Source organism: Taeniopygia guttata, chromosome 10 (assembly GCF_048771995.1).
Source record: "Taeniopygia guttata chromosome 10, bTaeGut7.mat, whole genome shotgun sequence".
NCBI classification, from domain to species: domain Eukaryota; kingdom Metazoa; phylum Chordata; class Aves; order Passeriformes; family Estrildidae; genus Taeniopygia; species Taeniopygia guttata.
Window position 1 is genome coordinate 8,853,379 of NC_133035.1, and position 24,142 is coordinate 8,877,520.

Genomic DNA, 24,142 nt, shown 5'->3' on the forward strand with positions numbered 1-24,142 from the left:
CCTTGGGAGATGCCAGTCTCCTGGAGACAGGGCTCCCTTTAGCCACCTGTGGCTGGGGAGGTCCTTCCTACATTTCTTAAGGCATTAATCAAGCTGCTTTCTGTGAAGCTCATAAAACATTCAACACTGCAGAGAACTCTTGGCTGTATATTGATACCTGACGAAATCTGCTGGGTTTCACAAGAAAAGAGTTTTTTTTTTTTTTTTTTTCTGTGTGTAATTATTCCAAGACTGAATGAGCTGTTTGGAATATGTGGAGTATTAGATGTATTTGTCTATTCTTTGATTCTGTGATTCCTATAACAGCAGTACTTCTAAGTTACTTGGGAACATCAATAAATTACATATATAAAGTTATAGTGATATTTAGCACTTTCACACTGATTTATTTTAAATGCTTTGGGTAAACTTCATTTATTTTGGCTTTGTTACCAGTGCCTCATGGTGAGGGAAATGATCATTATTAAACAGATTTTTTTAGTCATGCTGTCAAAGATCTGTGAATGTTCTGGTTGTAGATACTGCAGGTTATTTTGGTCATAGGCTGTCACAAATACACAATGGGGATGCTGAGAGATTGCTTGCAAAAATAGGATGTTTATTTTGGTCAGAGTTTTGTTTATACTGCTGGAGACACTAAATCATGTCAGCTGCATATATGTACATGTATCCTTGAGAGGTTTGGAAATGCTTTAAGTCGTAAACCATGAAACATAGCTTAAATTAAGTTTTTGTTGGTCCTTAGTTAATCCTGTGTCACTCAGAGAGGCTGCAGCTGATGGAAGAACAGCAAGATTTCAAACCTGCCAGCATTTCAGAACGACTCCTATCTAACCTTTCAGCAATGTCATTAGTTTTTAAGTTATTTTCTTGGGTTGGATTTCCTGCTGCCATAGTTCAGCTGTGGGATGGCAAAGCACTGAGTTCCTTCTCTGTCTTTGATGGGCGTGATGCACACTGGTGTTAGTAGTACTTGTGTGTGTGTGCTGAGAACAGGTTCTATCCCAAATGTTCCTTCCCTGGCAGTTTATGTCAGGTATTTTGATAACTGAAAATTCACTGTTTTGAAAATGTAAAGCAATTTCAGGCTTACAAGTCTATCTTGTCACCATGGACCTTCAGTAGAAGAGCAGTAGTGATATAAAGAAGACCGAACTCTCACTGCTAGATTAAATTAAAGCTATTTATTGTGTACTTGCATTCAAGCAGTAGGTGGTTTTAGTTTTTGAAGATCACAGCATCACTTCAGCAACAGTCTGTGCTGTTTTGAGTTAAATAAAAATGAAGTTTATTCAAAAAAAAAAAAAAAAGAATAAAGCAGTAGCAACTCCACAAGGGGAAGAAAAAAAAAAAAAAGGGAGAAAAAGAAAACCCAGGAGATTTAATTCATTAACCTTTTAGCACTGAGGCAGGGAGGAGGGAAGATGTCCTGGAGGTGGTGACCTTCAAACCACCCTGACAAGAAGCTTCCTTAAAAACATCTTTCACCTTGGCAGTGTCCTCAAGGTAACAAACATAAATGATTTAGGATCAAAGGCAACCTAAGTACTAATGTTCTTCTCATTAAATTGCCCTGTTATTTGCTTTCTTCTTCATATATTAAGAATATTGCACTCTTGATCTTTTCTGCCAATCTCATCTGTGTTATGACGTGGAGACTATTCAGCTTTGAAGTAGTTCATCACAGGCAAGCATTTCAAAGTCCATCTCAGAATCTTTTCAAATCAGCTGTTAATGATACAATTTTTTTCCAGGGAGAGACGCTGGTAGCTTGGGTAGGAATGGATTGATAGGAGTATTGAGGTTGATGTCAATAATTTCTGTATTCCTTTTGTTTGTTTTCCCAAGTTGATCTTTGTGTGGGGGGTGTGCTTATATGCATGTATTTAACATTATTTGCTGTGGAGTCATGAGTCTGAAAGCCAAGATCAAGTGATATATCCAATGCATCAGTCATAGGAAGCAAAAAAAGCACAAAAGAGTGTTGTGCTTTGGTGATTCAATAGAATAGCTGTGGGCTTCTTTAATCCTCTCTGAAATGCTTATTGATAGAGAGGTTTAAACTTTGTTTTCCTGCCTCAGAGAGAGATTTTCAGTTGATACAGAGGAAGAAGTTAAACAAAGGTATTTGTACAGATTTTTCAGTCTGCATGTCTTGATTATCCTGATCTGTTTGGACAGTTTACTGTAGAAGTGATGAGTCTGATGCAGTAAGCTGTTTTGGTTTTTGTGGGAAGTAGCTTAAGTGGGTGCAATTTTGAATGAAAATAGTTTGAAAATTATTTGAAAATTGTTTGAAAAAATATTAGTAACTTTGATGTTTCAATTATTACAATGGTTTTTCTATTTTTGCCTCAATTTTTCCATTGGTCAACTGAAATTGTTACAAGCTGTCCTGGATAATGACAGCTGTCAATGATTGGTCACTTGTTGCAGCACTCTGCACAAATTGGAGGTGCCCAGTGAGTTTTGCTCCTGCTTCCAATATATCTGACAGCTGTGCCCTCATGAGAGTAGCAGTTCCTCCACACTGAGCTCCTCTGAAAGCATCTACTGTACATTTTTATAGAATAGAAAATTTCAAGTAGCCAGTGCTATTAAAAGCATTGCATTAAGATATATGCACATCCTCAACAAAGGGTTTTTTCACCTCTTGAGAGCAAGGTGATGTTTTTAAAACCACTTGCTGGTTTCTTGTGCGTTATAATTTCATTCATAATCTGCAAAACCCTTTTCTGTATGTAAGGTCTCTCAAGGCAGTTTGCATCACTCTGTCTTCCTCAATGCTGAACCCTCTTTGAGCAGAAACTATCTTCAGTGTTACATTTTGCAATGTTTATTCAAAGCATAAGAAGCCCTGTTGCTATGTAGGCTGTAATCTCAGGCTTCCAGGAACTAGATAAGACTACATCTTTTCAACTTTGGCACTCTGACAGTGAATTTCCTCATGAACATATTGCCTGTCAACAAAATTTTGTAGCTAAAGTAAAATTGTCTGTAGAAGTTACCAGCCTATGCAGAAATATGGTTGTGCATTATTTTTTGTGATAGAGAATGCCTTACATTGCCAGTTAGGTGTTGCACAGTGTATCCTCATTCTCGTATTTATCAAGAAATAGCTGTTACCCTCCCATGATTCCCAAAGTATAGGCCTGAGAGAATTTATATACAAGAGGTCTGAACAAAATCCTCTGCTGCTGCAAGCGATCTCAGCCTATCATTTCACATTTCAGCTTGTGAAGTGTCTGGGCCTGTCATCTCAGAATGGCACTTGTAATGTACTTTTGTCATTCCTTTATTCTTCTGCTGTTCAGAAGCTGCACAAGCTGAATGTGATCCTGACTGATGCCTGAACATTATGTGGTGTTTCCACGAGTGGTAAATTGCTCCCAGTCAAACTGTTTCAGTCTTATCTTTTCAAGATAATTTGGCTTAATATTGCATCACAGTGATGTAGTTCTGTGTGCTGGGATCTGATTGCTGTCTGCCTTTGGGGGAAAGAGGGCTCCTCCACCTCTCATCTCCCAGATTGCTTTTCCTCATTTCTGTTTGCAAGAGCATAATTAAAATGTTCCCTCCATTCAGAAGTAATTTTAAAATCATCTATTTATGTGTTTAATGCAGAGAAAAAACTGCAGGAAGATGAAATACTGCATAAAATGTGGCATCTGGCTCCAAAGAGGTGTCACACAGAAAGCTGTTGCCCTACTTACTTGTTTCATTGCTGAAAGTTGTAATTACAGTTTTTTTTTTCCTAACTGGCGACATGTTAAGTTCTTAAAATGTCAGGTCAAAGGTCAGGGGCTAATGATTTAACTAAAAATAACTCTAAAGGTGTAGTATATATCTGAGAAAGAACTTGGGTGGTGTCACTTTTGTTTTCTGGGGATTTTTTCCTTTGAAAAAATGAATATGAATTTAATTTGAATATGAAATTTTCATTTGACATAAACAGAGGCTATTCTTCAGACCACTGCTTATACCAAATCATAAAAAATAATTCTCACTGCATTTTCATACATCATCCAAGGGGCTTTGATGCTAGTTTACTTGTTATTTTCCTTTTAAATGTGGTGGTTTTTTTCTTTAAAGTTTTATGTTGTTGAAGAGCTTTGTGCTGGGCTGGCACAGCTGCCTGGCAGGACCACTGCACCTCCTCCAGGAGTGAATATCTGGAATATCTGCCTGAATTGTGGCAGGATGTCCCTAAGCCAGGTGTTCCTGGGCTGTGGCAGTGAGAGCGCATCCCCTGCTGCTGTTTGGGTTTGTGCTACGCTGTCCTTTCCCCTTCCAGTGGGATCTTGGGCGTTTTGTTGTGTTTTCCTTTCTCTCTGCCAAGGAGCACAAAGAATAATAAGCTCGAGGATGGGCAGTGCAGTGTGTTAAAGCAGAACAATGGATTAATGTACTGGGGCAGACAAGAGCTGCCCTGAGCGTGGATGGGGCGCTGGCAGGAGGACACGGGGCAGGGAGTGAGGGAGCCCTTTGTTGGTCCTGCTGGCTGTGGCTGCTGCAGACACAAAGTCCCTGCAGAAGGGACAGCAGCAATGTTTGCAGCTCACACAGAGCAAGCCCTCTCTTCTCCAGGCCAGTGTATGCAATGTGTATGTGTCTATGTGCTTAGGAAGGAATGTAATAATGGAGCCCTTATTCCTGGGCACATGAGTTGTGCTAAGCAGAAGAGCAGCCTTCATATCTTATGACATGGGGGAAAGAAGCTCTGGCTAATTAGCAATAGTGTTCTTAAGGAGAAATTATTTCAAACTCATTTTTTCATTACTGTCTTTGTAAAAGTGGAACTCCTGAGAAGACACTAAGGACTGCAAAACCAGTGTGTGTTTTCCATGCCCCACACATGTCCTTCAGGAATGTGACAGTTAGGATGAGACATCTTTATTTCCATGTATTTTCTTGGCAAAAGAGCTTGGTTGTTATTGACTGTCTTGTCAGAAGTCTGAGTGAGTTTGCATTCCTTGGTTTTCTGAAAGCCTTTTGTACTTTGGGAACTAAAAAATCCTAACCATCAGAGGATCCATTTCACAGAGCTTCCTCAGTCTTCATAGATTTAATGATATTTAATACATGAAGCAGCTGGTGATCTACAAATGAAAAGCTTATTATGTTGTTGCCTATCTCCTGTGCTAGGCAGTCCCTGCAATCAGACCAGAAGTTTCATATTTTCAAATGACATGGGGGTTTCTTTTTTCTGTTTCAAAGAGCACAGGAGGAAACAAGAGAGAATGGTGCCAATCCTATGAAGAAGTGGTTGGTTTTGACTCACTGCAGGAACTGTCTGTGGGAGAGGAAAATTGTTTGTTACTAGTTGTCCCATTTAGACGTGCATTTTTAGGCATTTCTTGGATTTCTCCTGCATCCTGCTGCTGCTCTGTTTGAGCAGGAGGATCCATAAAACTCCTGCAGCTTCCCTGAACCACAGGCTCTCTCCCACACACCTCTGGCTACCATGAGTGAACTCTGTGAGGGGGAATGGAGAAGAAACAAGAGTGTTTCTTCTTCATTTTCCAGCTGGAAATCTTTGTTGTTACTCCAAGCCATCCCAGGCACACAGACCTCCCTCAGGATCCTGCAGAGAGGCTTGGTGGCCACTGTCACACGAGGTCCATTCAGAGGGAGGGGTGAGCCTTTGGGCAAGGCTGGCACCTCTGGCAGTGGGTGTGTGTGACCTGGGCTGGGCCATCAGCTGAACACTTCTGCTTTCCCATGGCTCTCCCACTGAGACTGACAGCCTGCTGTGCATGGATGTGACAGCTGTGCTGCAGTCATTCACACCTATTGCATGTGGTACGTGGAAGCTGAGAACAGAAAATTAGGTTGCTTTGATCTTCTTAACACTCTGCTATTAAATGTAAAGCAGCATGCAGCCATTCCAAGTAAATTATTTTTACCAAAATGTGGAAAATCTGCCTCCACTGGTACCTGAATTTGGGTAGACAAATACTGTCTTGGCTCTCCCAGGGATGGGTGACAAAGGCTCCTTCAGCCTGTGGCTTTGAGCAGCATGAAGTGGGTGCTGGAGCCGTGCTCTTATCTGAGGACTTGCCATTGTTTTTGAAGATAGGCAGCACCTTGAGAATTGCAGGAGAAGTCTGTAAATAATTGTTACCCAGAGCCTGTGCCCACAGGTGATTAACTGGGCCTAACTCAATGGTTATTATGGGGTCTTGTCCAGTTTGTAGTGTCCTCTTATCTGCTGGAGTTAAATTGGCTTGATTTGAAGCAGAGGTCAGCATGGGTGACGTTTGTGTCCCTGACTGTGGCAAGCACATTTCTCTCCCTCTCAGGATTTTTCCTAGAGGTCCACAGAGAGAAATGAAAGAGAAAACAATTTCTATTTCTGCTCCTTGTTTTTCTCATGTGGAATGTGTTTGGAGAATTGTTTACCTGGAGTGAGTGCTTGATTGGATTCTGGTGAGGATTGTTTGAGCCTGATGGCCAATCCAGCCCACCTGGGGCTGGACTCAGAGAGAGGGTCACGAGTTGTGTTGGAGTTAGAGATAGAGAAAGTAGTATGTAGTTTTAGTATCCTCCTTTTATTTAGTATATTAATGTATTTTAGCATATTTATAATAAAGAAATAATTCAGCCTTCTGAATTGAGTCTGACATCATCATCTCTTCCCACTGGGTTTGCCTGTGTTTACAATAGCTGACCATACAGCCCAGTCCTGCTGGGTGCAGCAGGTGGTCAGTGGTTCCACCAGAGACCACAGCAAATCAGGGGAGACCAGATGGATTTGGTGAGAATGGTGTTCAGCTCCAGGGTGGGAGACAGAGCTGGTCACCATTCTTCTGCCAGGTGGGAATGGCTGGCCAGGCACCCGAGGTGTCTGAGGTACCTCTGGGGTTATCACAAGCATTGGCATCATCCTGGGAGAGGGAGGAGGAGGAGGAGCTCTCACCTCTGGGGCCATGGTGCATTAGAGGCCATGCTGAGGGACATGCACACAATCCTGTCCATCTGGGGCTGGTTCTCTGTTGGGATACCAAGCATGACACCTAACACCAGTCTGAGACAAAATCACCAATTTTTGACTGAGGTGGATGGGCCAAACACAGAAAAGGAACACATGTAATTTATACATGTTTGATAAACAGCTTCATTATTTCATCAGCAGGGATTTTTTTAATTATCCCAGAAGCAGAATCCAGATCTTGTGCCAGGCCTTTTGGCTACAGAAACCATAGGTAGTTTTTCCATGCATATGTCTGATTTCCCTGCACATTTCCTGATGCCACTGGCAGCCCTGCAGACTGTGCTGCCTGAACATGGAGGTGCCTAAAGTGTCACTCACAGCTCCTGTGCTGTAAGGACAGCCAGGTCTGTACCTTGGCTATGCTCTCTGTGTTCCAGCCCCAGCTCTGTAAAGCTCTGGGGGAAAGTTTTATTCCTCCTTTTGCTTCTTTACACGTTAGTAAAATAGGATTAAGCTTACCCAACTCATAGGAATACTTCAAAATACCTTTTTTTGAAACTTAATTTGCTTTGAAAATGTCAAAGCTTTATAAAGCACCTATAGTCTTTATTTTAAAAGCTTCAGGCTCTATTAATATTAATTTCTGTGTTATTTTGTAGTGTGTTGTTTACTTACATAGTTGGGTTTATGCACAGACTTCTCTGTGAGTTGAGAGAAAATTGTTTTATACAAGAGAAGAAAATTTTTCACAACAAAGGGACTGTCTTCACTCCAGAACTTGTTATCTCTGTCCTGAATAGGCATGCTTGAGTTTTTCAGATTCAGAACAATTCTGGGATAAGCTGGTGACTAGAGCAGAGGGACGAAAGGTTTCTGTGGCTGACTCTGCTGTTGATTCCTCCCTCTGTAAGATGGCATTCATGATCTTTACTAATGACCACTGACAATTTAGTGGAGCACTGTACCACAGACTCTGGGTAGAGGCAGTGCAGAAGCACGTAGTGAATAGCAGTGACAGATCCTTTGCCATGGTTCCCTAAAGCAGCTCTGCTGGCTGCCTGGGCTGTCCCAGCAGCATCCATCCTGCAGGAGCATCCTGCTGCAGGCAGCCTGGCAGGCTGCTGGTACCTGCCTTGTGTCTGCCACCTGCACTCACCTTATGCTGCACTGCTGACATTCATGGTGGAGGGGCTGTTGCCAAGCTGGGAGCACAGATCAGTGTCTTTGAGAGAACAGCTGGGAATTAATTGTGTTTGTGTTTCAGAGACGAGCGGAATCAGTCAATCATTGTCAGTGGGGAGTCTGGAGCTGGAAAGACTGTCTCTGCTAAGTATGCCATGAGGTACTTCGCCACGGTCAGTGGCTCTGCCAGTGAAGCCAATGTCGAGGAGAAGGTCTTGGCCTCCAACCCCATCATGGAGGTAAGAGAGCTGCTGGTCCACGCCCCATCCTCCAGCTGCAGTCATTACTGTGACAAGCACAAGCATTCAACAGAGAGAGCAATACCTACTTCTTAAAAACATTTATAAATAGACATTAAAATCTTGTGTTTAATCCATTACAAGGAGTTGCTTTAGGCATCATTTATAAAAGACTGAGAGAAGATGGGAGGTAATGTTTCAATATTGCTAGCATATTTCACATAAGGTAATTTTAATGTGAATACTGCTTTAAGTTGCTTCAGCTTTGTAACTGGTAGGTCCCAGACTGCTGGCCATATGCAATTGGAGATGACTGATTTGGTGTGTATCTAAAGAGGATAAACTGTTGGTCTTACCACCAAATATGTACATCACACAGTAGATTGTACTCTGAAAGGAAGTAAAGCAAATGTTAAATTTTAGGAAATAAAATTAGAAAAGAGAGACTGAGAAAACAGTGTTGCATGGGATGCACACCATTTATTTCAGAGGAAAAAAAACACATCAGAAGACATAATTTTTCTATAATTAGCTCAGACTCATGTTTCAGTTCTGGAAATTGTTGTAACCAGCTGTAGTCAAGTCTCAAAGCCATTGGCTTCAGCAGGCACGTGCTGGCAATAGACTTAGAGAGGACATGTACAATTCCTCCTGCTTCAGGGTCTCTGTTCTCTGGGAAGCTCAGGAGACACTAATTCTGATGTCACAGCCAAGCAGAAAAGATTTCTTAGACTTATCTCATGTCTTTGCCTACATATGTGGATTCAAGTTGTGGCTGAAGTAAAGGAACTATGTTAAGAAATGATTCATCAGAGAGAAAGTCTTGGGGAAATTTCTGGAGAGAAGTAATTCTGTCCATATGCACACACATAGTCATGCCTTGCTAATTGTTGGGCATCTCTCTGCAGTGTGAAAGATCATGAGTAAATAGAGTGCATGCAGTGAAATGTGAAATGCAAAATGCTGCCATTGTTTTTTTCCTCAGGTATTTTAAAAATGAACTGTATTTTATTCCTCCTTTCCTCCTGGCGTGAGGAGTTCATGATACTCAAACTATAGCTGCCCCATCACAGTTGTGTGTGTCTGTCACAAGGTAATTGTGCCTGGTTTGTGGTGCTGTGTGGTGTTTGGAAATTTCTTCTGTGGGGTAAAACAAGCTGTGCTGTGCTGGGCAGTGACTCCTCCAAATGCCCAGCATGGGAGGAAGCCAAGGAGCTGAGCCTTGCCTGGAGCTGCAGCTTCCCCAGGGGCTGGGGGCAGCTGTGCCCTGGGGAGCAGCGGCAGCAGTGCAGGTGGCAGCTGGCCCAGGGAACACCCTGCGCTGCTGCAGTGCTGCAGGACGTGCCAGGCCCCTCCAGGGCCAGCTGACCCCGGGTGTGGCTGGTGGGAGTGGGTGCTGAGCCCCCTGCCCTGCCCTGGCCTGGCCAGGCTCCAGCTGTGCTCACATCTGCCTGCCAGTGACAGCCCCAGGAGAGGCTCTGCTGCACAGGCTGGGCCTGGGTGTTTGCTGCCTGAAATACAAACTCTGCAGTTCCCCTGCACCACTTCTTCTGTTTGGTCTCCAAGCCTAAAGCAAAATCCTGCTCTCAGTCCTTGGGCCCCACCTCCCAGTCAGTGGCCATCAGCTCACCATTGAATTATCTGAATTAACTTCCAAAAACAAGGAAGTTTAACTTGATTAGAAGAGCTTCCCATCTATACCTCTTTTTCATTCACTAAAAATCTGTGGGGGTACTTTATTTTTATTTTCTAGGTATAACAATTTTTTGAATGTGGGTGTATCTAAATATGTATTTCAGTTGCTTTAAATATAATTATAATTGGATGAAAGTTATCCTTTTAACTTCCAACACTTGAACTTTAAATTAGCTTTAGAGTGAGTGTTGTAAAATTTGATGTTGAGACAGACTCTTATGATAGCATAATTAATGTTTTGAATGCTTCAGTTGATAAATCAGTAGAAATACAAATTAACCCATATATTTTAGGAAGATAATGAGTGCTTCATTTTAGAAACTGGAAGCTCCTCATTTGCTAAGCTGACTGTAAAATCTTAGGAGCAGAAGGTCATTTAATTTTTAAATTTCTTTTTGGACAACCTAAACATCAGAATTTTATGACCTACTGTCACATTATCTTAGCCTACTAAATACTCAGTAATGTCAAGAGGTAACTGTACATTTCTAACAGCTATTTAAGTGACCACTTTTGTAGTCAATAGCTATATACAGTTTTCCTATTGCAAATGTGGAAAACAATAAGTCTTAAAATACATCTTTATATGTAATTTCCTGCCTCTCATTCTTTATTACCCTCTATAGCTATGCAAATAGTACAGCTTTGTATGTATTCAGGCAAGCAATCTGATAATCCCAAAGACTCTGTTTTTATCAGTAATACCTTTCAAAGGAATAATTGGTTTCTGAAATATTATAATATTATATTGCTACCACCACCACCAGAGTATATCACAGTGCCAATAAGTTTCTTCTTTCAAAAAAACACAAGAGTGCAGTTAGAGTACATTCAGTTTGAATGAATTTGATGTTTCTTAGAAGTGCAGAGATGCAGTTTGTTCCTAGATCCTTTCCAGCAGCTGTCCCTCTTTGACATCTGCTCTGTTGGGTGTACGTGCTGCTGCTGCTCTCGTGGGGTTTCTGACAGTCTAATCCCACTTTCCAGGCTGTACCAGCTGGCACTGACCCATTCACTGCCCTTCTGCTGCAGATTTGGGATACTCAGCAGTGCTGCTTGCTCTCATTTGTTTTTCTCAAGTTTATTTCAGTACACAGTTCCAGTGGATGGCTGCGTGGACTGGGAAATGTGGATACGGATGCAGGGGTGCGCTTAGGGTTTAGTAACACACACAGTGCCATGTGATGAGGGGCAGTGTGCTGCATCTCAGTTATTCCAAATGCCATTCCTTTTGATACAGACATACCTTTAGGAATTGTTTAGAAGGTGAATTGCTGTATGATATCTAAAACATGGTCTGATTGAGAAGAGTAAATGCTTTTCTTTGGAGTTCAGCATGTTGTGATTTGCATGCCTTGAATTCTGGTGTATCTGTTGTACCAGGGGTGAACCGTAACACTGATGAGGTAAGGCAGAATTCACCATGTAGGATCCACAGTCATTATTTGCCCTGGGCATCCCAGGACATGTAATATAGAGGAAATGCACAAGGTATTGTTTGTTGTGTGTGGAGCTGTATTGAATTAATTGAGCAAGTTCAGCACAATGCAGGGCAGCATCGAGGGCTGTCTCTGGGGCAGTAACCAAGCTGCTGTGGAAGAGATTCAATTTCAGGCAGATGACACAAGTCCTTGCAGGTTAATTTTTAGATTATGCTTAGACACACAGTAAACATTTTTAAATGTTATGTTCGCAGAAATAGTTTGGTGATGTGGTGATTAGGGAGTAATAGTAATGATAAACTGTTAGCCAGGCAGAACAGAGTGGGCTGTGGGTTTATAATAGGTAGACTTTCAAAAGTTGCAAGTACTATAGATGTGTGTGTACACCTACACATATAAATTTATCCAGGTGAAATAATTCTTACCGTTAATTAAGTCCTTGAAAGAAATCTGTGTGAATGTGAGGTTTCTGTTAGACTCTTTATTTCTTTTTGAAAGACTTCAAAGAACAATAAAGGATTTTTAGCTGTAAAATTAGACTATGTGGAAGTGAATTGCTAGCTGAATATCAGCTCCTAGTCTTACATTAATGAAATAACTATTTTGATGTAACTTGTTGAGGCAGAGACTGTTCTTCATTAGAGTTTTGACTATTTTTAAACCAGGACACAGTTATTGTTGTTAACTGTTTATGAGCGATGTAGATGATTAAATAGACGTGATAATTTCTACAAGGTGTTTAACCTTTACAATATTCCCTTTTTTCAGTCTATTGGAAATGCCAAAACTACCAGGAATGACAACAGCAGTCGCTTTGGTAAATACATTGAAATTGGTTTTGATAAGAGGTATCGAATCATTGGTGCTAACATGAGAACTTACCTCTTGGAAAAATCAAGGGTGGTGTTTCAGGTAAATCTACTGTAATCTCTGCATTTTGTTATGTCCTGCTTGAGCTAATCCAGTGTCCCACACTTCCTCTCCATCTTTGCCTACCTTATTCTCTAGAGCTCAGTAAAAATGGACTTGTCCTTGACTGGCTGCCTAAAGATATGAAAATAATAATTACAGTTTGTACCATGGGGGGATGTTACGTGAAGAGCTCTTGTGTATTTTAGAAGTAAGAGACAGTTATAGCACATGGTTTAGCTGGAAGAGAGTATTTTTCATTTCTTTTGGGTTTGAAGGTGTGGAATTTGGAGTGCTTAAATTCAGAATTACAGTGTAGGTCATAAGTCATTACCTTCTGAGCTGTGTTTGTCCTTAATTTTAAAATTCAAGATTTGTCTTGGCAAGGAAGATACTCCTTTTACCACATTATTATAAAGGCTGAGGCAAATAATGGTTTTTTTGGAAAATTAAAAACTTCTGAGTGTGATCATTTCACTCACCTACAGAATTCTGATCTATAATTAATAGTAATCTACAGTTCTGAAAAGTGAAATCTTTTTTTTTTTTTAATGAAAATGTCTTCATGCTTCTTGCTGTTGAAAATGGATTAAATTAACCAAGAAGGAAGTGAAAGATGCTGATTTATCTTCCTTTTTTCCATGTGGCTTCTGTGATCTTAATGTATTGCTAGAGAAAGCATTATATATAGTATTTCAATTCTGCTTATGGTTGTTTCTGCCACTTGTTAAGTGGTGAAAAATAACAACTTCCTTTCTTTTTAAAGGCAGAAGAGGAGAGAAATTACCACATCTTTTACCAGCTTTGTGCCTCTGCAGCATTGCCTGAGTTTAAAACTCTACGATTAGGTAAGAATGGTGTTGTGTGATTATAGGGATAGCAGCATCTCTGAGCTTTTTGAGCCAAAGACCCAAAAGAAGAATTGCTCGCTTTTAAATTCTAAACTTTTAAACCTTTAAGTGCTGAAATGTATTGAGAATAACTCTAGACCTGGGACTTTGTGGTTTTCTGGTAGAACAAAAGTAACAGATTTGTTTATTCAGCAGACTCTAATACACTGCAGCTGTAATCAACAGGACTTACTATGTCCTGGAGGGTGAAATTCTTTTCTCTTAGTTCTTTAAAACATTTTTTCCATTGTTCCAGCCACTAGAGAATTTTATCCTTTCTGGTATAAGCATCTGAAAAGCTTATTTTGCATCTGCATACTTCTACTTGGGCTGTTAGCAACAATTGCTTTACAACCACTGCTAACCTGGTGATCAAAAAGCAGATGAGGGAATCTTTTCTTTTATCAAATTAAAATGTTGATAGAAGGAAGGTTTCTCATTTGACAGGAGTTGGTGCTTTGTAAAAGAAAAGCATGTTGATGACCTTAGACAAACAAGCCATCATTTAAAAAATTCAGTATAAATTGCAGTGCTTCAGTACATTTTTAAAAGTCAGTTTCATAGTAGGAAAACTGCACAGCCTGTACTGGTTTCTGAAATACTGTTCTGGTTTTAGAGTGCTTCTCTGCTCTTCTGCACCACCCTGGCACATTTAGGATTCACATCTGCTAACACAGGAAAGAAAGGAACTGATGTAATTTTAACTGAAGAAGCCATTTAGCAAACTTCTCTTTCAGCATTCTTGGCACCTTAGCTGATCAGAAGAAAAGGAGTCTGTTAGTGCAGCTGGAAGCATGGCCAGTGAAACCGCAGGAATTTACACAGGAGAGCTGCTGGTCTCCCAGTGGAGCCCAGTGCTGTCCCAGAGCAGTGTGAAGCTCTCTCTTCTCCAACCTCGACTTCTCAGCCTGAAGCACAGATACACATAAGGCTGAGCCAGGTCATAAATTAGAGAAGAGAAGAAAATGGGCAAAATATAATATCCTAATGTAGTAATAGCTTATCTGACACATACTTCCAAAGTTCTGCTGCTCTCAACTCTGTGGCTACTGTGTAGGTTGTTGGTTCAGGCTTGGTTCACTGCTTCCAAAGTGATTATTCCACAATTGTGGAAGTCTGAACCAATGTTAGGTAGAGAATATGCTTGAGGACCTACTGTGGGAACCAGGTAGCTTAAAGAATACTTACTTGCACAGTTAAATCTTGAAAAAAATGCTCTTTTGAATAAGTGGGTCTTATGAGCCAGAAGGTGAAAATATACATATGTTAGATCATGGATTCTGCCAAGAGCAACTTAATTATGACACAGCATTACAGATGTGCTGTGAATTTCTGCATCAATGTGTGTAAAATATATTTTTTATTATTACAGGGAATGCAAATTACTTTCACTATACGAAGCAAGGTGGAAGCCCTGTGATTGATGGTGTTGATGATGCTAAGGAAATGGTGAACACCAGGCAGGCCTGCACTTTGCTAGGTAATTGGTAAATCACGGTCATATCCTAAATCTGATACACTAGTAAGTGTTTTCTATATTATTTGTGTATATTTTTATCATACTCTGTTGTATTTAAAACCAGAAGAGCTTGATAAACTTTGGGACTGAGATACTTGTATTGCATGAAGAAGATATTTAGGTTTATAATTCTTCTACAATTTAAGAGGAGTGCACATTATGTGAACATAAATGGTGGGTTCCCTTGGTATAATGTATACAGTGCTGGAGGTCACTGACAAAGCACTTTGAAACAGCAAATTAAATGATTCATTTTAATGGATTAATGGATTTTTGTTTCATCTGGTTGTAAAATGTTTTTGATAGAAGTGGAGCCAATTAGCACTGTCAAATGTCAAAGTTACACACAGCAGTCACTGTTCTCTCCTTAACAATTTTTTTCATCAGCTGCAGCTCTCCCCATTCAAAACATTTTATTCATCCTTTTCCAGGGATTAGTGATTCCTACCAGATGGGAATTTTTCGAATCCTTGCTGGCATCCTTCACTTGGGCAACGTGGAGTTTGCATCTCGGGATTCTGACAGCTGCACTGTTCCTGTGAGTGTCAGGGCATGGTTTGCACTCTGACAGGTCTGCCTTCTGCTTGTTTGCAGGGACCTCTTCTGAAAAAGAAATGGAAATTGGTTTATTTCTAATTTGCTAACATTTTCACAGTTTTTGCAGATAGATTGAACTCTTCTCAATTCAGAGGCTTTAGACAGTACTCTCTCTATTATAACATTGGTATACAATAATAGCTGTAATTGATTTGTCCTAGAAAAGTCTAGTAGGCAGGCTAGCTTTGAAGTCCTGTGCAGGTGTCTAGATCTTTATATTCCTGCTTGAATATCTTCCCTGCACACAGTAAGTGCTTTGCCAGATGGGTTTTTTTTGACATGGAGTGCCAGAATGCCCTAAATAATTGCAAAATAAATGCTTTACAAAGTCCTCTGTGATGCTTAGACATGACCATAGGGTATACAGATATGATTTGTGTGACTCATATAAGTGTCATGGTTTTATCAGTTCTTTTTTGCCTTGGAGATCAGCAACAAGGACTGAATAGTCTGATCTGAAAAACCCTCCTCATTGGTGAGGGCCCAGGCTTCTTACTCATATTCTGAAGATGAGAAACAAAACAATTTCTGGCTGGTCTCTTCTTTGGATTCAGAGTGACCAATTTCTTCTGCCTCTCTGAATGTCTACTGCTGGCCTGCACAGCCTTCAACTTTAGCAACAATAAAGTTGCAATAGTAGCAGGACTCCAGAGTTTTTTCTTTTGTCACTGTCAGTTCCTTTCTCAGGAATCTGCAGTGGCAGTTTCTGGAGCTGAGACAGCAGGTCCTTCATGGGGCCAGAGGTGATTGCTGTCCCTGCCCTGACACCACATGCCTGTGGGGTCTCACAGCTGCTTTGGAACCACAGCAGTAGTCTGGCTCCTTGGTGTCTTATAAAGGTTTTCACTACAAAGAGAGCTCATTTAATGATAACAGGTAGAAAGCTGATAAGCCCCAGGACATGAGGAGCTTGTCTGTGTTGTGCTGAGTATCTCCAGTGCAGGAATCCCACTGGCTGAGCTGGTAAAAAGCTGCATGTCCCTGTGCAGCCCTGTCCCGGTCTGACAGCAGCTGGCAGGCAGTGGTGAATGTGTGTTCAGGGGCAGCATTACCTGGGCTGTGCTGTTCTCTGGCAGGACCATGCCAGCACAGCTCTGGCCATGCACGCTGCTCTGCTGGGGGACACTGCTGCGATGGAGCAGTGGTGCTGCAGAGTGCTCAGCAAAGGGCTCCCTATGCTGCTGTGGCAATAAATCAGTTTCTTTAATGTCAGCTTGAGCAACCCTAATGTGACACTCTTTTGTGCAGTATTCATAAGTATTATTACTTTATTATTGTCTTCCAAGCCAGTAAAACATGCTCAGTTAATTGGATTTTGGAGGTGTAGCTGCATGGGGCCTGTATGCTGTAAGAACTAGAAAAACCCTCAGAGAAGTCACAAGGATGTGGAAATATTTAAAGCTGATGTACCCTGAAGCTGTAGCACATGTGGTGACAGTCCTCTGCCATCTGTCCTTGTCAAGACAGTGCTTGTCAGTGTGCTGCTGAGCCACCAGGTGCAGTGGGAGCGTGATGAGGAAGCGGTGTTAGGGGAGCTCCTGAGGAGGAAAGACCTGTCTGTCCTCCTTGATTTCTAGTGATCAGTTTGCATGTTAGTCACTAGGTGTGTTATCTTATTGAGTGGTAAATGCACTGCACTGATCTTTGTGCAGAAACCTGATATGCCCATCTCAACTACAAGCCTCGCTGGTTGATTTTACCCAATCAAACAAAGTTCAGGTTTTTTCGCTTGTACAGTTCAAATTGAGAACTAGAGAACATCATTAGTGGGCTGCAATCTCTTAGTGTTTGTCTCCAGAATTCACCGAGAAAATACGTTGTTAAGTTCTGGGACCAGGACACTGAAGCCCTTCCACACTTGTTTCTTGGCTGCATTTCCTCGTTGCCCATCACTCCCTGCCACAGCTGTGTGTGAGCAGTCAAGAGCCCCACTCAGGACCTCTGTCCATTTGGCCTGAGACAGGTGTAAGAATTCAAAATACCAAGTCCACCAGAGAAACCAGACGATTCATTTTTCTGCAGGTTGCAGGTTCCCTGTGTGTGAAGCCTTTTGGTGAACAGAAGTACAGTACCATAAATGCCTTTGAGAAAGATTGTTCACTAATTCACTTCAGCAATGTGCATGTGCTAAGTGGGTGGGGAACTTGCTACATTTTGAAGGAGGAAGAGCTGAAGAAGCTGGTGTTGCTGCTTATTGTGGGATCACTGCAGACGGGCAGTTCTGTTGGCATGATTGTGTATTTGCTATGGCTAATATTGTTTCAATATCTAACAAGCCTGTTTTTATTAGCCCAAGCATGAGCCCCTCACCATCTTCTGTGACCTTATGGGTGTGGAGTACGAGGAGATGTCTCACTGGCTTTGCCATAGGAAGCTCGCCACTGCCACTGAAACCTACATCAAGCCAATATCCAAACTGCACGCCATCAATGCCAGAGATGCACTTGCCAAACATATCTATGCTAACCTCTTTAACTGGATTGTAGATCATGTGAACAAAGCCCTTCATGCCACTGTAAAACAGCATTCTTTCATCGGAGTGTTGGACATCTATGGGTGAGTTTTTGTCAGAGATACGACACTCTTACATAATTATCTGACTGCAAAGCATCCTTGTCTTTATCATATAGCACTGCATAAAAAAAAACCCAAACCTTAGCAGCTGCTTATTCCAGCTGAAGGAGGTAGGTGTTTAGTTTTGACACACTAAGATCTTTGTCATGTCCTCAAAGATTTTAGTAGGATTTCAGATTTTTGCTGTTGGTGGTTTATTTATCTGTTGCATTTTGGAAAGTTACAAGGCAATTTTCGTGTCAGGTTCCTCCCAGGTGGCACTTACAGAGAGGACAAAGATAACTAGTGTGTTCTCCAGGAACATCAATCCTTTCCCTGAGTTCCTCATCCCTGCCTAGAGAGCAGCATCACTAAACTGCCTATGTAGTGCAATTCACCATTTCCTTGTGTGTTTTCTTGCTTGAGCCATTTTATTTGTGACTGAAATAATTCAAGGAATTTAACTGGAGGGAGGGAATTTAAAATTTTGGGGTAATTTTATCTTTTTATTGTACACTAGTAATTTTGAGTATATGCATATTTTAGATTTGAAACATTCGAAATCAACAGCTTTGAACAGTTCTGTATCAACTATGCCAATGAAAAACTGCAGCAGCAGTTCAATATGGTAAGTAGGAAGTGACTGGCATTTCCTCTTCCCTTTCCCCTCATCCAAGTCCATTCTGCTAATTGGGTCCCCAGTGGTTAGGATGAATTCCTTCAGTCTATTAAGCAGCTGTCCTGGCCGTGGGCTTTGAGGGATGGGGAAAGATCGACTCTCCTAGAAATAGATTTTATGACTAACTGCTGCTCTGGGACTATTTGAAATTCCGATCACAGTAACAATTATAAGGCAGAAGCAGTGCTTGGCAATTAAGACCCTGAGATTGCCTGTCAGTGGGGCAGTGTGTGGATGAAGTCGGAGTTAGTAGTGTGTGTCCATGGGCTCCGAGAGCCCCTGGCTGGGCGGAGGAGAGCGTGGCTTCGCTGCTGGGGCTCCGCCACCCGCGCTTCCTCCCCGGTGTTATTTTTTGAGGCTCTTTGGCTGAGTGCTGGAGGTGATGAATGACGTGTGGCAGAAGGCGGCTCTTCCCCCTCCTCCAGAGAGATCACGATTCTCTCCTCAGCCTTGGTGACGTTTGCAATTGCATCTCTTACCTGCATAATGATGAGGCGAGTTATTTCTGCCAGGTCTGTTGCTAGGCTCTGCCGCAGCACCGGGGTAGCTCTGAATTCTTGTTGTGATCCCACCTCTGTGGCAGTGTGTGCTTGCAAGGCCAGACCCCCTGTGCCCTGGTTCACCCCAGTGTGTCAGGGACACAGCAGGGTGCTGGAGCAGAGGCTGGGCTTTCCAGCCCTGGCATGCCCTTTCCGTGTGGGTAGTGCCATGCCTGGCTTCAGCTCTGAGTGGGATGTCGTAACTGCTAGGCACAGGGTCTTGGAGTTTCTCAGCTTGCAGCAAGATGTAGTTGCTGTAAGAGCTGTAATGGTTCTCTTCCTCAGTGAAGATAACCGTGTCCCTGTTCCCTTCCCTCTCGTGCCATTGCTGTAAGCGCCTGCCCCATGAAGGAGGGGGTGACAGGGCTGTTGTGTTGGTGTCCTGCCAAGCTACCAAACCTGGTGGTGGTGGTGAGCACGGACCTGTTGGGCTGCCATCAGACACACAGGGTGGAGGTTGCTTTGAATTAAAGCCTTGTGGCTGGTGGCAGCCAGCAAACCTTCACGTGCTGCCTGGAGCAGCCTGAGCCTGGCTGAGCAGAGGCCTCTTGGGAACTGCCCGACCACCCCGCCCTGCCTGGTGCCCACCACCCACAGGGAAAATCGGGTCTGAAGGCATTTTTCACCACCTAATTGCTGGTTCCCTCAGAGTGAAAAAACGGGTTTCTGCTTCCTGTCAGACCTTGGGTTGGATATGACTTGCCAGCAGAATGCTGCCAGGGCTTTGCTGCCAGGTGCAGGGTGGGAATGGCTCCCACGGGCGCGGTTCTGGAGCGCAGTGCTGGGGAGGATGGCGTTAAGCTAATGAAATAAAGGGATAAACAGCTTTGTCAGGGTAGTTTTCTGCTGCCTGGCAGGTGTGCACTGGGGAACTGTGAGATATCTGTGGGCTGTGCACTCAGCTTGGGCAGCTGGGGCTGGCACCCCAATTTAGGTGATGTGGCACCCCCGGACCCTGCCCATGTTGCTTGGGGCACTCCCTGCACACATCCATTTGCCACAGCAGCATTAAGTGTGCAGAAGAATGTCAGTGGGGGATGAAACATCATCAAAAATAACTGGAGTCAGCAGTCTTTCTGGTTTTTCAAAGTGCTTCTTCTATTAAGACCACAGTTTGCCTGTTTAATATCTTATTCTGTTTCTGAAGTTTTAATTGATCTTACACACATTTCATTAAAGCTTTGCAGATTGTTTGTGGTAATATTTTGGAATAAATATACAACTACACGGTTACTGATTTTTGTACCAGATAAATCTGTCACAGAATTTTCCTTAAAGGATCTCTAGTGCTGATGCTCCTTCAGCTTTTGCTGAAGAGTAAATTTTAATGCAATGCGTCATCTTAGAAAAAAAATCAGCAGCCATTTAAGAGGAAATAGAGCTCTGTTCTTTTACAATGAAATACAAAAGTATTTATAGTGAAGCTTTGCTTGAAATAGAGCAGTATTCGTAATTTCCAAATCATTAAAGCATGGCACATCCTACTTTATAGGTTGCTTTATAGGTTCCGGCACTATGAAGGTTTTCTGGGTTTTGTATTGTTTTTTTGTGAGAGAAAAGAGCTTATAGTAATGTGGGACAATATACTAAAAAGATAGGAAGGATATTTGCAGAGAATATGGAATGCTTTAATTTGGACTGTTGTTTTTAGGCAAGGAAAAAAGGTTCATCTATTTTTCATACAGTTGTTAAAGAGTTTATGAAGTAGAACTAGTGTGTCACTTGACAGCCTGGATTAATGGGCCAAGATAAATCCAGTTGAAACTTCAATATATTTATTCTGCATTTCATTTCACAGAAAACTGTTTTCCTTTTGCCCTGCAGCATGTCTTTAAGCTGGAACAAGAAGAATATATGAAGGAACAAATACCGTGGACCTTGATTGATTTCTACGACAATCAGCCTTGCATCAACCTCATAGAGGCCAAAATGGGAGTTCTGGATCTGTTGGATGAGGAGTGCAAGGTGTGTGTTCAGGGGCTTTCATAGAGGGAGAGGTCATCAGCTGTCCTGCTCCTGGGCCTCACAGGGAAAAGTCACCTGCAGACAGTTGTCATTTTGACACTGCTGGTGAAAGAATTTGGAAAGTATACAAACAGAATTGGCAATTACAGGAGGAGAAAAAATGAATCTGTTTCAGTAATGAACCCCCTTACCTCTTCCCATCCATCATGTATCTGTAGCTGTTCCTGGGTCTCTGATCAACTTTGTTTGGACTTGGACAGTTTTCTCTTCCCTGAGGATAAGTGAGTGCAGTCCTTGGTCCTGTCAGATTTCCCTAGATTGCCTCTTGCTTAGTGTTTCACCCTTTGTCTTTTATCTTGGTTTATTTTATGCCAAGCCATGTATGGGGTATGGCTCAGAGTGTGTCTGCCTCAGTGGAAACCCAACTTGGGGCTCTTATTTATCACAAAGCATCACAAGAAATCTCTAATGGGGGTGGATGAGTTCTGCTCAGTCTGGCAATGTGCCTTTGGGATCCCTGCCTTCAGGTGTGTGACCCTGGAGGCGTTGTTGGTGTCAGGTGTGTCCCAGCTGCACCTGCTGCTGCTGCCCAGTACTGTGGAACTGGCAAGCACACAGCTGATACTGTGTCCTTGCTTTTGGCACTGCTGGGAATCCAAGGAGCTGGAATGTGAAAGCAAATCATCCAGTGTTGTCCCCCATCTTCTTAGATGCTTTTGCTACTGAAAAGTTCTCAAGGCATTTTAAGTGTATTCTGTATTCTCTTCCATAGATGCCAAAAGGCTCAGATGACTCCTGGGCTCAAAAACTGTACAATACTCATTTGAATAAGTGTGCTCTCTTTGAAAAACCACGGATGTCAAATAAGGCCTTTATCATCAAGCACTTTGCTGACAAGGTAAGGCCTTTCCCTGCAGTCCTGCTTTCCTGCTGGTGTGTGGGAGGGCATCCTGGGGCTGCTGCAGGCCAAGACTGGGCAGTGGCATCCCTGGCTCTACTCAGCTCTTGCTGCCTCAACACTGATCAGGAGGAGATGGACTGGCAGCTGTGCAGAGCCGGGGACACAGCTCCAGCAGCTCTCAGCATTACTTATCAATTCCAGTTATGCAACAGAATTGCACAAAAACGGAAATCCTGTACCCAACTCCTTTTAGCTGAAGAGCAGCAATGAATTAGTGCTGGTTTTGCTGCCATCTCGATGTGCAAAGAGGAGAGAGGCTAACACAGGCTTTTCTATTGCTGGAGCAGTGTGTGCTGCTCCCACCCTCGCCTCGGCTGTGCAGGGAACAGCTATTTCTGGGAAGCTGAGGGGTCTCAGTGCAGTGCGTGTCATGCTCAGCTCCCAGTGCCCGTCAGACTGAGCCACTCCTCAGGTTAAAACAAAAAAATTAATCATCTCATTTAATACAGTTGTCCTGTTATATGGAAAAGCTGCCTGAGAATATTATCAGCTTTGTCAAAAAAGATTTCAAGAAGCTCTCAAATTCTTACCAGTAGGTCTGCACATGCTGACATGGGGTTTGGAGGCCTTCATTTGCCTCCACTAGGTTTCTCCCAGGCTCTTGAATTTATGTGTAGAAGGATCCTGTTCTTTCTTCATCTAGTGTTACCTTAATGAAAGCACCAAGAACATCTCTGTAACAGTTTTGGTTCATGAGTTCTGTTCTATTTTGTGGATGAGAGAACAAGAAGGAATTATTTAATATTTCATAATCTGTTCATTAGGCTAAACTTTGGTATTGAAAGCAAGGCTTTCCTATGTTAGTCTGTTTGCAGCAAGGGCCAAGGAAAGCAAAAAGGAGCTCCAAGCAGGTATTAGCAAAGCTCTGAGCTCTGCTGTCTGTGCTAAGCGTTTTTATGTTTTGTGTGCTTATGAGAATGTCCACAGACATCTTGGAGGAAAAATCAAGCCCCAGCTGGCAGGTCAGCGATCTGTGCTGACGTTGTCTCCTGGACAAGGCAGGGATGCTGCTGCCCTCTCCTGGCATGGCCTCCCGCAGGAAGAACATGGATGGTGGCCCAGGTGGTGCTCAGAGGGCTTCCAGCTTCCAGAAACCCTGGGGACATCCCCTGTCCTCTTCCCTCTAGGAATTCCTTGAAATGTTTTGCAGCTCAGGGTATGGTGTCATTGTGCAAGCACTGACTTTTGACAATAGTTTTGGGGTTTTTTTCAGTCTTGAATTAGGATAGTGAAATAATTGGTAGGTTTTTATCTGACACTGGTTGTTCTTTGGACCAGGAAATGCTGTAGCCCTGTGACAGAGACTTGTTATATTTTGTCACAACATTCAGACATTTTATTTCTTCTGGTAGAATTAGTCCTTTGGAGCACAAATGAGCCATTTCCACAGTAATCTGCAGGCAGATGTACTTAGTGCCTCTCAGCTAATGAGATGAGAGAGAGTTTGTTCCCAGTTGCCTCTGGGTTTCAGACAGCTCTGCAGCCCTGATAAGTTCAGTGAAGGAGATGCTCAGCACACACTTTGATTCTTCACCCTTACAGTAACCATTCAGTCATGCTGCCTTGCCACAGCATCTCTCAGCAGTGAAATATGTCTGGTGTAATGCAATAGCTGTATTCCTCTCTCTGTTATAATGTTCTATGTTTTACTGGAAAGCACTTTATTTGAGGAAAATCTATATTTAACAAAGATGCACTTGGGGGCTGATATTTTCAGTATGTAAAAGAAGTATGTTTTAAATGTGAATGTTATAGCTGCTGAATTCTATGAAAATTATTATTATTTCTTACTTCTAATATTTTTTCTTGTAAAATGATGGCTTTCAGGTGGAATACCAGTGTGAAGGCTTTTTGGAAAAGAATAAAGACACAGTTTATGAAGAACAAATTAGGGTCCTAAAATCAAGTAAGGTTAGTACAAGGATTTTTTTTTCTTCTTTTGCAGTTAAGAGTCCTTGAATTAAGGGTCACAGAAAACTTCTTACAAACCTAGGAAATCTTTCTCCCTTAGTATCAGATCAACTGAAATTGAACATAG

The 24,142-nt window shown here is 42.3% G+C and overlaps 1 protein-coding gene across 8 annotated transcripts in view; it reads left to right on the forward strand.

Annotated features, from left to right (window-relative positions):
• MYO5A (myosin VA) overlaps window positions 1–24,142 on the forward strand; it is a 97,986-nt gene that overhangs the window by 34,812 nt on the left and 39,032 nt on the right. For all 8 annotated transcript variants that reach the window (XM_072934093.1, XM_072934095.1, XM_072934097.1 and 5 more), the window contains exons 5-14: window positions 8,199–8,355; window positions 12,261–12,404; window positions 13,168–13,249; window positions 14,664–14,771; window positions 15,242–15,348; window positions 17,698–17,963; window positions 18,507–18,588; window positions 21,003–21,143; window positions 21,916–22,041; window positions 23,932–24,015. In XM_072934093.1, coding sequence (XP_072790194.1) covers window positions 8,199–8,355; window positions 12,261–12,404; window positions 13,168–13,249; window positions 14,664–14,771; window positions 15,242–15,348; window positions 17,698–17,963; window positions 18,507–18,588; window positions 21,003–21,143; window positions 21,916–22,041; window positions 23,932–24,015 — 1,297 coding nt within the window. The remainder of the gene's footprint in view (window positions 1–8,198; window positions 8,356–12,260; window positions 12,405–13,167; window positions 13,250–14,663; window positions 14,772–15,241; window positions 15,349–17,697; window positions 17,964–18,506; window positions 18,589–21,002; window positions 21,144–21,915; window positions 22,042–23,931; window positions 24,016–24,142) is intronic.